Source organism: Hemibagrus wyckioides, linkage group LG02, assembly GCF_019097595.1.
Source record: "Hemibagrus wyckioides isolate EC202008001 linkage group LG02, SWU_Hwy_1.0, whole genome shotgun sequence".
NCBI lineage: Eukaryota > Metazoa > Chordata > Actinopteri > Siluriformes > Bagridae > Hemibagrus > Hemibagrus wyckioides.
The window spans coordinates 16,548,451-16,562,052 of NC_080711.1; the positions used below are offsets into that span (position 1 = coordinate 16,548,451).

Sequence of the window (13,602 nt, forward strand, 5' to 3'; positions counted from 1 at the left end):
TTTAATTTTAACATTAAATTCTATGCTAGAAGGTTAGGGATGCTGTGGGCTTAACTTTGTTTTTTGGTAGTAGCTAACTACACTACTTTTGAAAAATCCATTTTTTCAAGTGGCTAGGAAATTTTCCCTGACTGGATGATTGTTTCTCCCACTCTGGAAATCACAGGCCCAGCTGTTGCAATGCAGATGCAATTTCCCTGGTCTATTTACACATCATAGTACCTGAGGGTTGGAGATGAACCATAAACAACTAAAGTTATCTGTGCTGTTATTAACTCTACCTTCTTTCCTTTTTCCAAGACTAAGTAAAAGAAAGGAAAGAAATGAAGATTTTCCAATCTGTCCTCAGTTGTTTCTCTTTTACGTGTTTGTCTCCTATGTAATGCAGGTTTGACCACTAGGGCACCAGTTTTCCTGAGATCTGCCTCCCCATCAGGAGTTGGTCTGGACTTGATCTCTTGGCTAGTGGAGTGGCTCTGTACACAAAAAGTGCTCTCTGAAGGCTTTTCTCAGCCTGAATATTTCTCTGTGGATATCACTATTTGTCATGTGTTGAAACCCCTGCACAAAACGTTTAAGCTCAGATGATGCAAACTGAATTCATTGTCTGTCAAACATCTCTGGCATTCCGAATCTGGAAAAAATGGCTTTGAGCCTCTCTATTGTTGTGGCTGTTGTGCTGATTGGGTAATTTATCTCTAATAAGCCACGACAACAATGTAATGCCTGATCTTCCACTGGAAATTGTGAGCTTCAGCTTTTTGGTAGTCTTGGTCTAACAGACAGCAAACACAAAACCAGTTCAATAGATTTACATTTTCTGAGCATAAATCAGCAGAAAATCAAACAATCACTAGCAATGCACAATAGAACTTGTGAATGTTTTGAATGAGGAGATATTTTGTGTGTGGGTCTGTGTATTGGCAGTGGTTTAAGATGCTTGGTTTTAGTACACAGGAACATTAAAGCTAATATTGCTGCCTTTCAATTCAATTCAATTTATTTGTATAGTGCCTTTTACAATGGGCATTGTCTCAAAACAGCTTTACAGAAGAAGAGAAACAGAGAATGGAGAGGGGGAAAAAATAACTAAAAATAAAAATAAGTTATCAAATTATTAAACTATTTTATCCCTATTTTATTTCATCCCTAATGAGCAAACCTGTGGCAATGGTGGCAAGGAAAAACTCCCTGAGGTGATATGAGGAAGAAACCAGAGGAACCAGGCTCAGAAGGGAACCCATCCTCATTTGGGTGACAAACAGTAAATAATGTAACTGTAACTGATTAATGTCCTTTCTACAACAGCAATCAAGGGCCCATGAGGAACTAATAGGTCTGTAGTTTCTGAGTTCATTATAGACACTAATTCGTTGCTGTCACAAGCTGACAGATGAAATGGCAGATCTGTGATGGTGTGAAAGTAAATCCTGACTGATACATTTCATAAATGTTATTTCTATGCAGGTATGAACATAACTGCTGCGCTACTGCCTTTTCTAGGATCTTGGAGATAAAGGGCAGGTTTGATATTGGTCTATAGTTGGACAGCTGACAGGGGTCGGGGTCCGGTTTTTTAATCAGGGGTGCTAGCTTAAAAGAAGGTTTAGTGTGCGGCGTATAGTACTTGTTGAAACCATGACCCCAGACTGTTCCAGGTTGGCCTTCAGGTCTTTGGATGTTAGACATGGTGTTTTTTCCACCATTCGCACCAACCTTCGAAGAGTTCTCTCATCAATTTTCCTCTTTCCCCTACGTCCAGGGAAGTTCTTGACAGTTCCATGCTTGGCAAACTTCTTAATAACGTTGCGTACTGTTGAAACAGGGATAGCAAGGTCTTTGGAGATTGCCTTATACCCTTTGGAGATCTTATGTTTGCTCCTTTGTCTTCACCATTATGACAAAGAAACAGGGAGTAACATGGCTTTTTAAAACACTGAAGTCATCATTCAGTGGATAATTTATGTCACATGGGACTGACAGTTTATCACAGGTGATTCTCATTTGTGATTTACCACAGGTGAATCAAAATGTATTTCCATACTGATTTATAGTAAAGGGTGCCAATACCAGTGTACCAGCAAGCTTCAGGTTTTTCGATTTTTTTTCTTTATTGTCAGTAAATATATACTTTTAAAAAACAAAATATGCAAGAAATACCATACCATTGTGTCACAATAGCTATGATACTACATCTTTGATCTTGTGTTGCCATGGTAAGAATATTAATTATTATTTTATATAATGTAATTAGAGGGTGTGACATTATTAAACAAAACTGCACAGAATGCGTCACAAACGACATTGATATATTACATAATAGGGCACATTCAAGTACACATACATACATTATAAACAAGCTTTCTCTTACAGTGTAAATTAGAATCATAGCACATATTGTGAGAATGATGTCACCAGTGGTAGCCAGTCAATAGGGGGCAGTGGGGTGCCACCACCTTACAGTTAGCCAGAGAAGACTGCTACTTTATCACATTAACAATAATTATATATTTTAATAACGAAATAATACTATTCCACTTTTAGTTATATTATAATTTATTTAAAATAAAAAAAATCAAAACTGTATTTTCGTTCATTGGCATCGCCGGACAAACGAGTGTGTATGTAGGTCCGTAAACCTTTGAAAAGCATGTGACTTAAGCCTCAACTTAAATTCAGTGATTAATAGTACATTTATTGTATGCTTTAACAATTGACTTTAACAGTAACATTTTCAATATTTTTATCTTATCAGTAATGATACATAATTACTATTACTAACTACTATATTACTATTCACTAATACTATCTTACTAATTACCATTACTAACAGTTTGATTTTAGTTTGTTTGCACCCCACCATAAAATTATACCTCATTTTTGAGTACTTTTTACACCGGGTCAAAGTGACCCATAGGTAACAGGAGGGTTAAAATAGAACCGAAATGTTGTCATAGTGAGGAGATCAAATAAAATGTCACGCAGTGCAAACAAGACCTGTGGCATAGTTCCACTGCACATTGTGCAGAGTGTGGCTCAAAGTTCATGTATGCTTAGCAATGAGGAACGATAGCATCCACATGCCAGATCTGAATGATGCGTTAGGTGCCTCACAAAAATCTAGACATAATTTCAACACATTTGAAGTTTATACTTTATACTAACCTAACACACATAGCCACAAAAATAAGTCTTTTTACAGACCTCCAGGGCCATATTCCTGTGAATTTGCAGATTTCATTTCAAATCTAGTTGCTTTAATATTCATTTTGATAAGTTAGAAGACCCTCTAAGAACAGCAGTTGTGTCCATCTTAGATTTAGGGGTGAATCAAAACATAATAGGACCCACTCGTAATGGAATTCACACTCTGGATTTTATTCTAACATTCGGATTAAATATAGAAAATATAGTCACAGTCTGAAGCTATCTCAGATCATTTATCTCATCTCGTTTAAAATGTGTCTTTGACATGATATGTGCACTTTGTCATGTCACCATGTTAAATATACATTTATATCTGCTACTGCAAAAAGATTCACCAATTGTCTCCCAAAATTATCATCCATGATTGGATCACCATCTGACTCCTCAGAACTTGATCAGGCGACTGATTCAGTGTTTTGCCACACCCTAGATATTGTGGCTCCTGGATCAGCGTATCTACAGTATCCACCTAAATTAAAGATAACAAAAATAATCCTCCATTTTTTATTTACTACTGTAAAAAAAAAATGTTGTAGTTGCAGCACAGCAGTTATGCTCACACCCACATAACATTCATTGGAATAACATTCATGAAATGTATCCATCAGGATTTAGACCTCATCATAGCACAGAGACAGCACTGGTCAAAGTAGTAAATGCCTCTGACCAGAGCTGCATGTTCCTGCTGGTGTTGCTTCTTTTGTCACCATTGACCATACTTTTCTAAATCTAGCCATGGGGTCACAGTCCAGTGAATTGTGCCGATCCCAAGCCCGGATAAATAGAGAGGGTTGCGTCAGGAAGGGCATCCGGCGTAAAACATTGCCAAATTTAACCATGCGAATCATCAGTACTCTAAATTTCATACCGGATCGGTCGAGGCCCGGGTTAACAACAACAGCCATCAGTGCCGTTAACCTACAGGGCGTTGGTGGAAATTGGGCTACTGTTGGTCGAAGTAGTAGAGGAGGAAGGAGAGTGCGTAGACAGAGAGAGAAGAGGAAAGGTAAGAGTGTAGGACTGAGAATAGGAACTCTGAATGTTGGTACTATGACAGGGAAAGGTAGAGAGCTGGCTGATATGATGGACAGAAGGAAGGTGGATATACTGTGTGTACAGGAGACCAGGTGGAAGGGTAGCATGGCTCATAGTATAGGAGCGGGATTCAAGCTGTTTTATTATGGTGTGGATAGTAAGAGAAATGGGGTAGGTGTGGTCCTGAAGACCAGAGGTGATGAGAGTGTCAGACAGAGTGATGAGTCTGAAGTTAGAGGTTGAAGGGGTGATGTTGAATGTTGTTAGTGGTTATGCCCCACAGGTAGGTTGTGAGTTCGAGGAGAAAGAGAGATTCTGGAGTGAATTAGATCTCCCACGGGTGAGAGAGTGGTGATAGGAGCAGATTTTAATGGACACGTTGGTGAGGGGAACACAGGTGATGAGGAAGTGATGGGCAAGTTTGGAGTTAAGGAAAGGAACCTTGAAGGACAGATGGTAGTGGACTTTGCTAAGAGGATGGACATGGCTGTGGTTAACACTTATTTTCAGAAGAGGGAGGAGCATAGAGTGACTTACAAGAGTGGAGGTAGGAGCACATAGGTAGACTACATCCTATGTAGAAGAGGCAAGCTGAAAGAGATTAGTGACTGTAAAGTGGTAGTGGGAGAGAGTGTAGCCAGACAGCATAGGATGGTGGTGTGTGTGATGAATTTGATGGTCTGTAAGCAGAGGTCAAAGATAGAGATGGAGAAGAAAACCAAGTGGTAGAAGCTGAAAAAGGAGGAATGTTGTGAGGAATTTAGACAGAAGTTGAGGCAGGCTCTGGGTGGTCAGGTAGTGCTGCCAGATGACTGGGAAACTACAGCAGAAGTGATCAGGGAGACAGGAAGAAAGGTGCTGGGTGTGTCATCTGGAAGGAGGAAAGAAGATAAGGAGACTTGGTGGTGGAATGAGGAAGTTCAGGATAGTATTCAAAGGAAGAGGTTAGCCAAGAAGATGTGGGACATGGACAGGACTGAAGAGAATAGACAGGAATACAAGGAGTTACAGCACAGAGTGAAGAGGGAGGTGCCTAAGGCCAAGCAGAAGGCGTATGATGAGTTGTACACTGGAGTAGACACTAGAGAAGGAGAGAAGGACTTGTACAGGTTAGCTAGCCAGAGGGATCGAGATGGGAAGGATGTGCGGCAAGTTAGAGTTATAGAAAGGATAGAGATGGAAAGGTGCTCACAAGTGAGGAGAGTGTACGGAGGAGATGGAAGGAGTACTTTGAAGAGCTGATGAATGAGGAAAATGAGAGGGAAGAAAGAGTAGAAGGGGTGAACTCTGTGGAACAGAAAGTAGATAAGATTAGAAAGGATGAAGTCAGGAAGGCTTTGAAGAGGATGAAAAGTGGAAAGGCAGTTGGTCCTGACGACATCCCGGTGGAGGTCTGGAAGTGTCTAGGAGAGGCGGCAATGGAATTTTTAACCAGTCTGTTTAACAGGGTTTTAGAGAGTGAGAAGATGCCTGAGGAATGGAGAAGAAGTGTATTAGTGCCAATCTTTAAGAATAAGGGTGACATGCAGAGTTGCAGCAACTGTAGGGGGATAAAGTTGATGAGCCATACAATGAAGCTATGGGAAAGAGTAGTGGAAGCTAGGTTAAGGAAGGTAGTGGAAATTTGTGAGCAGCAGTATGGCTTCATGCCCAGAAAGAGCACAACAGATGCTATTTTTGCTCTGAGAATGTCGATGGAGAAGTATAGGGATGGTCAGAGAGAGTTGCACTGTGTGTTTGTAGACTTGGAGAAATCATATGACAGGGTGCCAAGAGAAGAGCTGTGGTACTGTAAGAGGAAGTCAGGAGTATGTCAGAGTGGTGCAGGACATGTATGAGAGGAGCAAGACAGTGGTGAGGTGTGCTGTAGGTCAGACAGAGGAGTTCAAAGTGGAGGTGGGACTGCATCAGGGATCGGCTCTGAGCCCCTTCCTGTTTGCTAAGGTGATGGACCAGTTGTCAGAGGAGGTCAGACAGGACTCTCTTTGGACAATGATGTTTGCAGATGACATTGTGATCTGTAGTGAGAGCAGGGAGCAGGTGGAGGAAAACCTGGAGAGGTGGAGGTTTGCGCTGGAGAGAAGAGGAATGAAAGTCAGTCGTAGTAAGAATGTGTGTGAATGACAGGGAGGGAAGTGGAACAGTTAGATTACAGGGTGAAGAGGTGAAGAAGGTACAGGAGTTTAAGTACTTGGGGTCAACAGTCCAGAGTAATGGAGAGTGTGGGATAAAGAAGCGAGTGCAGGCAGATTGGAATGGGTGGAGAAAGGTGTCGGGAGTTCTGTGTGATAGAAAAATTTCGGCGAGAATCAAGGGGAAGGTGTACAGGACAGTGGTGAAACCGGCCATGCTGTATGGTTTAGAGACAGTGTCACTGAGACAGAGACAGGAGTCAGAGCTGGAGGTAGCAGAGCTGAAGATGTTGAGGTTCTCTTTGGGAGTGACAAGGTTGGACAGGATTAGGAACGAGTACAGTGGGACAGCTCATGTTGGACGTTTGGGGGACAAAGTTAGCGAGGCCAGGTTAAGATGGTTTGGACATGTCCAGAGGAGGGAGAGTGAGTATATTGGTAGGAGAATGTTGGACATGGAGCTGCCAGGCAGGCGGAAAAGAGGAAGGCCAAAGAGGAGGTATATAGATGTAATAAGTGAGGATATGAAGCTAGTGGGTGTAAGTGTTGAGGATGCAGAAGATAGGGATAGGTGGAGAGAGATGATTCGCTGTGGCGACCCCTGAAGGGTAAAGCCGAAAGAAGAAGAAGAAGAAGAAGACCATACTTTTCTACTTGATAAGAAAATGTTGTTGGTGTTAACGGGACCTCTCCTGGCTCAGATCTTATTTGACTGATCATGTAATGTTCCCCAAGGTTTATATATGCTACCTCTCGATGCAATTATTTGTAAATATGGGATTAGCTTCCACTGTTATTTTGACCCACAGTTATATGTTTCAGCAAAGTGCAAAGCCAGATGAGAGGGCACCATCTTAATAAGATTAATAAGAATAATCTCTTGTTGAATGACCAACTTTTTTAGTCTTGCTATTTGACATATAGCCACAATGGTAGTTCAGTAAGAGTTATTATTACACCTACTGGTCTAAGATAGGAACTGCAACATGCACTTATAGAGGACCACTGGGTCTTGAATCATGCTCACTTTATGAATATTTACAGTGAACATTTCTAATTCTTACTGCCTGCTCTAAACTACCCAGTGTTGGGTAGGTTACTTTGGAAATGTAATATTATAGATTACAAGTTACTCTGTTTAAAATGTAATAAGTAGTTTAACTTTTCAGTTACTTTATAAAAGTACAGTAACTGATTACATTTGATTACTTTTTGATTACTTTTAAGTTTCTAACGGATATTTTCAACTAAATCACATCCAAACATTTATACCAGGCAGGGTTAACCATACAGTAGAACTCAACTCTGTTTACTGTGAGAATTTTAAATCTTTCATCACTTGAATTAAGATTATATTGATTTAATTTTAAGCACAGCCACAAAACCAGACTTCATAACAGAAATTGTTTAATACTGTTTTAGGGATCAAATCTTTGCATAGATATGACAGGACACACTGGTAAGTAACAATGCCTTTAAAAAAAAAACATAATCTGAAAAGAGTCATCATAATGTATGCTACAGTGCTAAAATAACTAAGTTATATTAGATCTGACATTACCAACACATTTTCAAGGAGGAAAAGTGTGAGCTATATATTTTCTGTCAAATGGTTCATAAATAGAAATGTGCCTGGTAAAGGTACGATTTTAGGATTTTCATTTAAGGGGGGCTCAGCCCCCAATGAGGGTATAATAGTAAAAATAAATAAATAATAAATAAGTAAATAATAAAATAAAATAAAATAAAGGTTTGACTAACAGGGTAGGATGGTAAACTTAATGAGGCATTCCACTGTATTGCATAGATGTGTATAACATTTGAGTACTGAACAAGCCAAATACGAGTCTTCCTGATCTCTCTTTCACACACACACACACACACACACACACACACACACACACACACACACACACACTTGTCCTCTGATCCTCGCTCTGTGAACGCGCTGAAAGACGGGAGGAGCCGAAAGTCTGCCGGAGTTTTCATATGAAATTTAAAGGGGACTGAGGAGATCTCTTAATCGGGTACAGTTTATGGACAATCGCAGAATTTTAGGGGGGGTTTAAAATGTCCTAGCGACGCCCATGGCTAGCAGACTAGCTAATTTGTTCTGAATGTTATGAATACTTGACTACTCTATGGGCTCGATGAACGCGCAGGCGCGTTTTAGTGGATTTTTTCCACAGAGCAGCTACAGGAAATCAACTGACCACTCCGTCACTTTTTATTATACAGAAACGAGTAATATATCATTCGAAACTGTCTGTTTTTATTTCTGTACACTCACAATAATGACAAAAATTTTACATTTTAAATATATTATAAAATAAAGAATGGCCAGGTTCCATACCTGCAGATACTTCCTCAGGTTCAACATTGAAGCCTTTGATGCTGAAAGCATTTTAACAGCCGGCAAACAAATTCTGCACTGAACTGTTATATTTGCCCCTTATTGGATTTCAGGATGAAATTATTTTTATATTTCCAGGACTGAAATGCATTTTTATCACTTGCCATGGTGGTAACTCTCAGACAGTGTAGTGGCCTAAAGCTTTCCGAGGCAATGTGGATTAACGTAATTGGCAGACGCGCCGCAAATTCAAACCAGAGAACCAATCAACCAGAACCAGAGAATCAAAATCATCAGAATAGCACCGCTTTAACAAACTCTAACAACAAATTAATATTTATTCAACATATACTAGTTTTTTTAAAGAAAATATTCAGATGTAACTCTATTTGTAATCTTTAACATTTTCATAAGTAACTGTAATTTTAATTACATATTTTTCTAAGTAACTGTAACGAGTTACTGTTACATTTATATTGTAATTAAGTTACGTAACGCCGTTACATGTAACTAGTTATTCCCCAACACTGAAACTACCCCATGAAAAATTCCAAAATTCACAGAAAATATACAGTGCACCGTACACAGTACTGTTTGACTTAATAGTATACAGTTGTAGAAGAGTATTTGTATTTGTTGCATTTATAATCCCACTGTCTGTTGGTACTCAGAAAAGGATGAGCTATGCTGGATAGAAACAACTATAACAAATCTAACACTGTAAATTAAACCAGATGGCATTATTAGCTGCAGTAGTTGTATTTGAAATCCATACACACTGCAAAGTAGCAAAAACATTTATTGGGTCTGTGGTTAGCAGCTGTTTTTACTTGGATATTGCCACTATGTTTCTTCACTTCCCTTCTTGGAATTGGTTTGAGTAGGAAAAGGATGTCACTATTAATTTTGTTTATAGTCACAAGCTATGTCTGTTCGGCTTCCTGAATTGGCTGCAGTTAGTTTTATTCAAATGTTCAATCCATTTCAGACTTTTAGGGCATCTTGCTCACATTTTAAACAGCTTTATCTGGGAAAGTTTTGCACTTGAAGTCTGAAATTATGTTGACTTGACACCTCAGCTCTCCAAGGTCTCATATATCCAACTACACTTGAGTTGATAAGGTAATGCTGCATGAAATGGGTGAGGGTTTTTTTTTCTACAAGGGGAACTGGAGAGGGGAAATATATGAGAAAACCCTGAAAAATTATATAAGTTGATTATGTAAGTTGTTTAGTGCCATAATAAAATAGTGACTACTTATACAGTTTGTTAATAACATTGTGCACCAAAATTAAGAATTCACTGATTCAGTTATTTAATATGACAGTCGTAGTTCAGGTGTAATATACAAAAAATGATAATATACAGCATATATTGATTCTTATTTTTTCAAAATTTACAAAAGATGTTAACAACGTCCCACACTGATCATAATATACACTGATCAATCTAATATAGTACAGTCCTGCATTTATGTGCTGAGATGCTATATAACAATTTATATCAAATGTAATTGGGTAAAAAAAAAAAATCTGCAAAGACTCTCTTAAAAGGTTTGTATAATTTGTAGATTCATAACAATAAGTCTATGATGTAGACTTTATGATTCCTTAATGAGTTTCTTTTCCAAAGCTTGTAAGTTGTTGGATGTTTTCCTACATTCATACATGTATTTTAACTTTTTCAGGGTGAATGTGTGCTTAAGTAAACAGATGCCTTAAAAGAAGAGGCTAACTCTAAAATTCTCTTTGGTCTCACTAACACTATCACTCTCACTAACATTTTACCAACACAACCCCCACCGCCTTAATACATTGCTTCAAAAGGTTTTACCATCAAGAATACATTTTATAAAAAAAATAAAATAAATAACATCAGGGTTTATCAGGGTCATACAGTATAGATAACAATGGTCTGTGCTAACCTAATCAAACAAAAAAAAGACTTTTCAGCTCAAAAATAAAAAAGACAAGTTAAAAAGATGCACTGCATAGATGCTGAGTTGTGGAATTAATCTAGAGAAGTTGTCAGTTACCTGTATGTTGTTAATGGTAAGACATAAAATTGAATTTTGAATATATTATGCAGGATTATATACAGGATTCAGGATTTTCAAATTGTTTCTTTTTACATCCATTAAGGTAAAGTAAAATGAAAAAGAATCTATTTTCCTATCCTCTGTAGTATTATTGCCTTTCCTATCTGTCTTTGATTAGGTCCGTTTCACTGCACACAGCTTGTGGGGAGATGGGTTCACTGTAATCCCAACAACACCTGTGAGGTCCAGCTGATCCTCAGACACCCCTGGAGGAGGAGTGAAGCGGAAGTGCTGCAGGAGGGAGCTGAAGAAGAGGAATAGCTCCATCCTGGCCAGGCTTTCTCCTAGACACACCCTACTTCCTGAAAGCAAAAAGGCAGTTCTTAGATTTAATGTTTCTGCTGGACACATTGGAAATAAGTCATGTGATTATTCTTATGTTGTGTGTTAAGGCCAAATCAATTACCTGCAGAAAAAGGCATGAAGGCATCTTTTTTAACAAATCGTCCCTGTTCATCAAGGAAGTTTTCTGGGCTGAAGGTGTGTGGGCTTTTCGACTGACTCTCATCTCTCAATACAGACATCAGTAAAGGGTAAACAGTTGTGCCCTTGAAGAGACAATTGGAGAGACAATATATTCATCGTTAAATATGAAACTAGTGGTTTTAAGCCAAATTTTAAGTGGAGGTGAATTTGATTAACATTACCATTACCTTCTTAATAAAGTAGCCATTAAAGTTCACATCACAGCTGGTGGTGTGAGGGAGACTCATGGGTATTATGTTAGCCAGTCTCTGGACTTCATGGATTACTGCATCTGTATAAGGCAAGTTCTTCCTGTCCTCCACTACTGGCTGACGACCTCCAATCACCTTGTCAATCTCGGCCTGGACCTTATCTTCATGTGCAAACATGGTTTTACATTCATGATTAGCAAACTATACATCCACAGAGACCAAAAATCAGAAATGCTGTTCCTGTAAGTGCACTTACCCTGTATGTGAGGGTACTTGGCCATAAGCAGCATCCCCCAGCGCAGTGTTGTGCTAGTAGTATCAGTACCAGCAACAAAAAGATTTATCACTGTGGTGATAAGATTCCTCTCATTGAAACGAGAGTTTTTCTGTCCTGATTGCTAAAAAAACAGAAAACACAGAGTTAACGTTAGAATTCTGTGAATTCAATTATCAGTCATAGCAAATACCAAATGCAAGCAGGTGTAAGCATTTATTCCTTTAGCAGATGATTTTATACACAGAAACTTACCCAAATGGGGAATACAAGCAAAGCAATATGTTTGTTTACACTGTTAAGTCACACTGACTGTATTTATCACACGGATAGTCAGTAACTGACTTAAAAATATAACGCGCGTTAAAAAGAGTTCAAAACAGCTTGCCTAGGCACAGTGCATTCTGTCTGTCCAATCAAAATAAATCCTACCTCATCACTTTCTTTCCGGAGGAGAAAAGAGTCAACAAATCCTCTGCGTTCCCCTGGAGTCAGCGTCTCCTGAAGATCACTCACCAGTTTACGAACTTCTTTTTTGTTTTTCTCAGCATTCATATTGAGTGTTCTTCTACTTTTCAAGAATGGTCCGATCCAGGGAAGTATGTTGAAGATCTTGAAATAGTAGAATAAAAATGGAAAGCAATTTGTCATTATTTTTACACCTTGTGGTGCAAATGCAAATATTACTAGAAACATTACACTCATGTAAATGGTTCAATGTTTTAGAGCAACGCAGATCAGTAGCATGTACTCAGCATGTTTTTTGTTTACAGCAATGTACATTATCAGTGCCAAACCTATACTAAAACTGTCCTAGATATGGCATTAATCAGAGTTACATATTATAGAAAAATACGCCAAACAGAACAGTCATCTACAACTGGACAGCAACATTTATTTGATTCACTGATTAGCGATATGCAGCTGCTGCTTGTAATTTGTCCAAACTTATTCAAAACAGCCACTTACTCGCTATAGGAAAGTATACATTCAGTATAGTTTATCACTGATACATTAATATTATGTTGGTCTGTATTGCATCCTAACAAATTAAAATGAAAGATTGATATAGGCCATCAGTTTTTGTCTAATAATTTCATACACTGCATATAAATTCATCCATATCAATCCATCCACCTGAGTACAAAATTTTGAGAAATCTGACTTTTCCTTTCAGATATCCAAGAAACTCTTGTCATACTCGCATAGAAGCAGAGCCACCAATCCTGACATTCTCATTTGCCCTGTTGACCATTTCCTTAAATTGAGGATCACTGTATTCAAATCTGCTTCCATACACAATGGATGAGATTATGTTTGAGACAGCATAGTTCATTGGTTGAGTTGTGTCAAATGGTTTTCCTTTGGAGAAAAAATGTTTTATTACAAATAATTACAAACAAATTTCTGCAATTTATGTTTTCTCTACAATCATGGGGTTATATATAATTAAATTATCTGGGTACCTCCAAAGCTCTCAAACACTTCTTTAAGGTACTGGAATTCCTCAACGATTTTCTCTTCACTGCCTCTCTTTCCCATTCCAAAGTCTCGAAGGTTTGATGTTTGTGTTTGCTTTTAGAGATATGAATGCCTTGGCATTGCTTATAAATTTACTTTGATTCTTATGGCTGACTATTTTTTGCAGGAAAGCTTGAATACACATATGATGAATTGCAGGACGGAAGCAAAAGATCCAAAACAAATATGAATGAAAAAAACCAAAACAAATAAACTATCATAGCTCAAACCGCTACATATGCAGACATTTACACATAGTCCAGACCGTAATCTATACCAGGATTGCTGAAGAAGCTTCCAGACA

General features: G+C 38.4%; 1 protein-coding gene across 1 annotated transcript; it reads right to left on the minus strand.

Moving 5' to 3' along the window:
• Nucleotides 1–10,584: 10,584 nt before the first annotated feature.
• LOC131366281 (cytochrome P450 2K1-like) lies at nt 10,585–13,465 on the minus strand. The gene is made up of 7 exons (XM_058410625.1): nt 13,244–13,465; nt 12,979–13,139; nt 12,210–12,389; nt 11,760–11,901; nt 11,480–11,664; nt 11,233–11,374; nt 10,585–11,128 (listed from the first exon to the last, which is right to left on the minus strand). Exons 1-7 carry the CDS (start codon nt 13,317–13,319, stop codon nt 10,941–10,943), a joined length of 1,074 nt encoding a protein of 357 aa, XP_058266608.1. The 5' UTR covers nt 13,320–13,465; the 3' UTR covers nt 10,585–10,940.
• Nucleotides 13,466–13,602: the final 137 nt, after the last annotated feature.

Coding starts and splice junctions, on each gene's coding strand:
- LOC131366281 (XM_058410625.1), bottom strand. CDS start 13,319: ATGGGAAAGAGAGGCAGTGAAGAGAAAATCGTTGAGGAATTCCAGTAC. Junction 11,665..11,759: donor CAAGTACCCTCACATACAGG/GTAAGTGCACTT, acceptor TTGCACATGAAG/ATAAGGTCCAGGCCGAGATT. Junction 11,375..11,479: donor ATGGCTACTTTATTAAGAAG/GTAATGGTAATG, acceptor TGTCTCTTCAAG/GGCACAACTGTTTACCCTTT.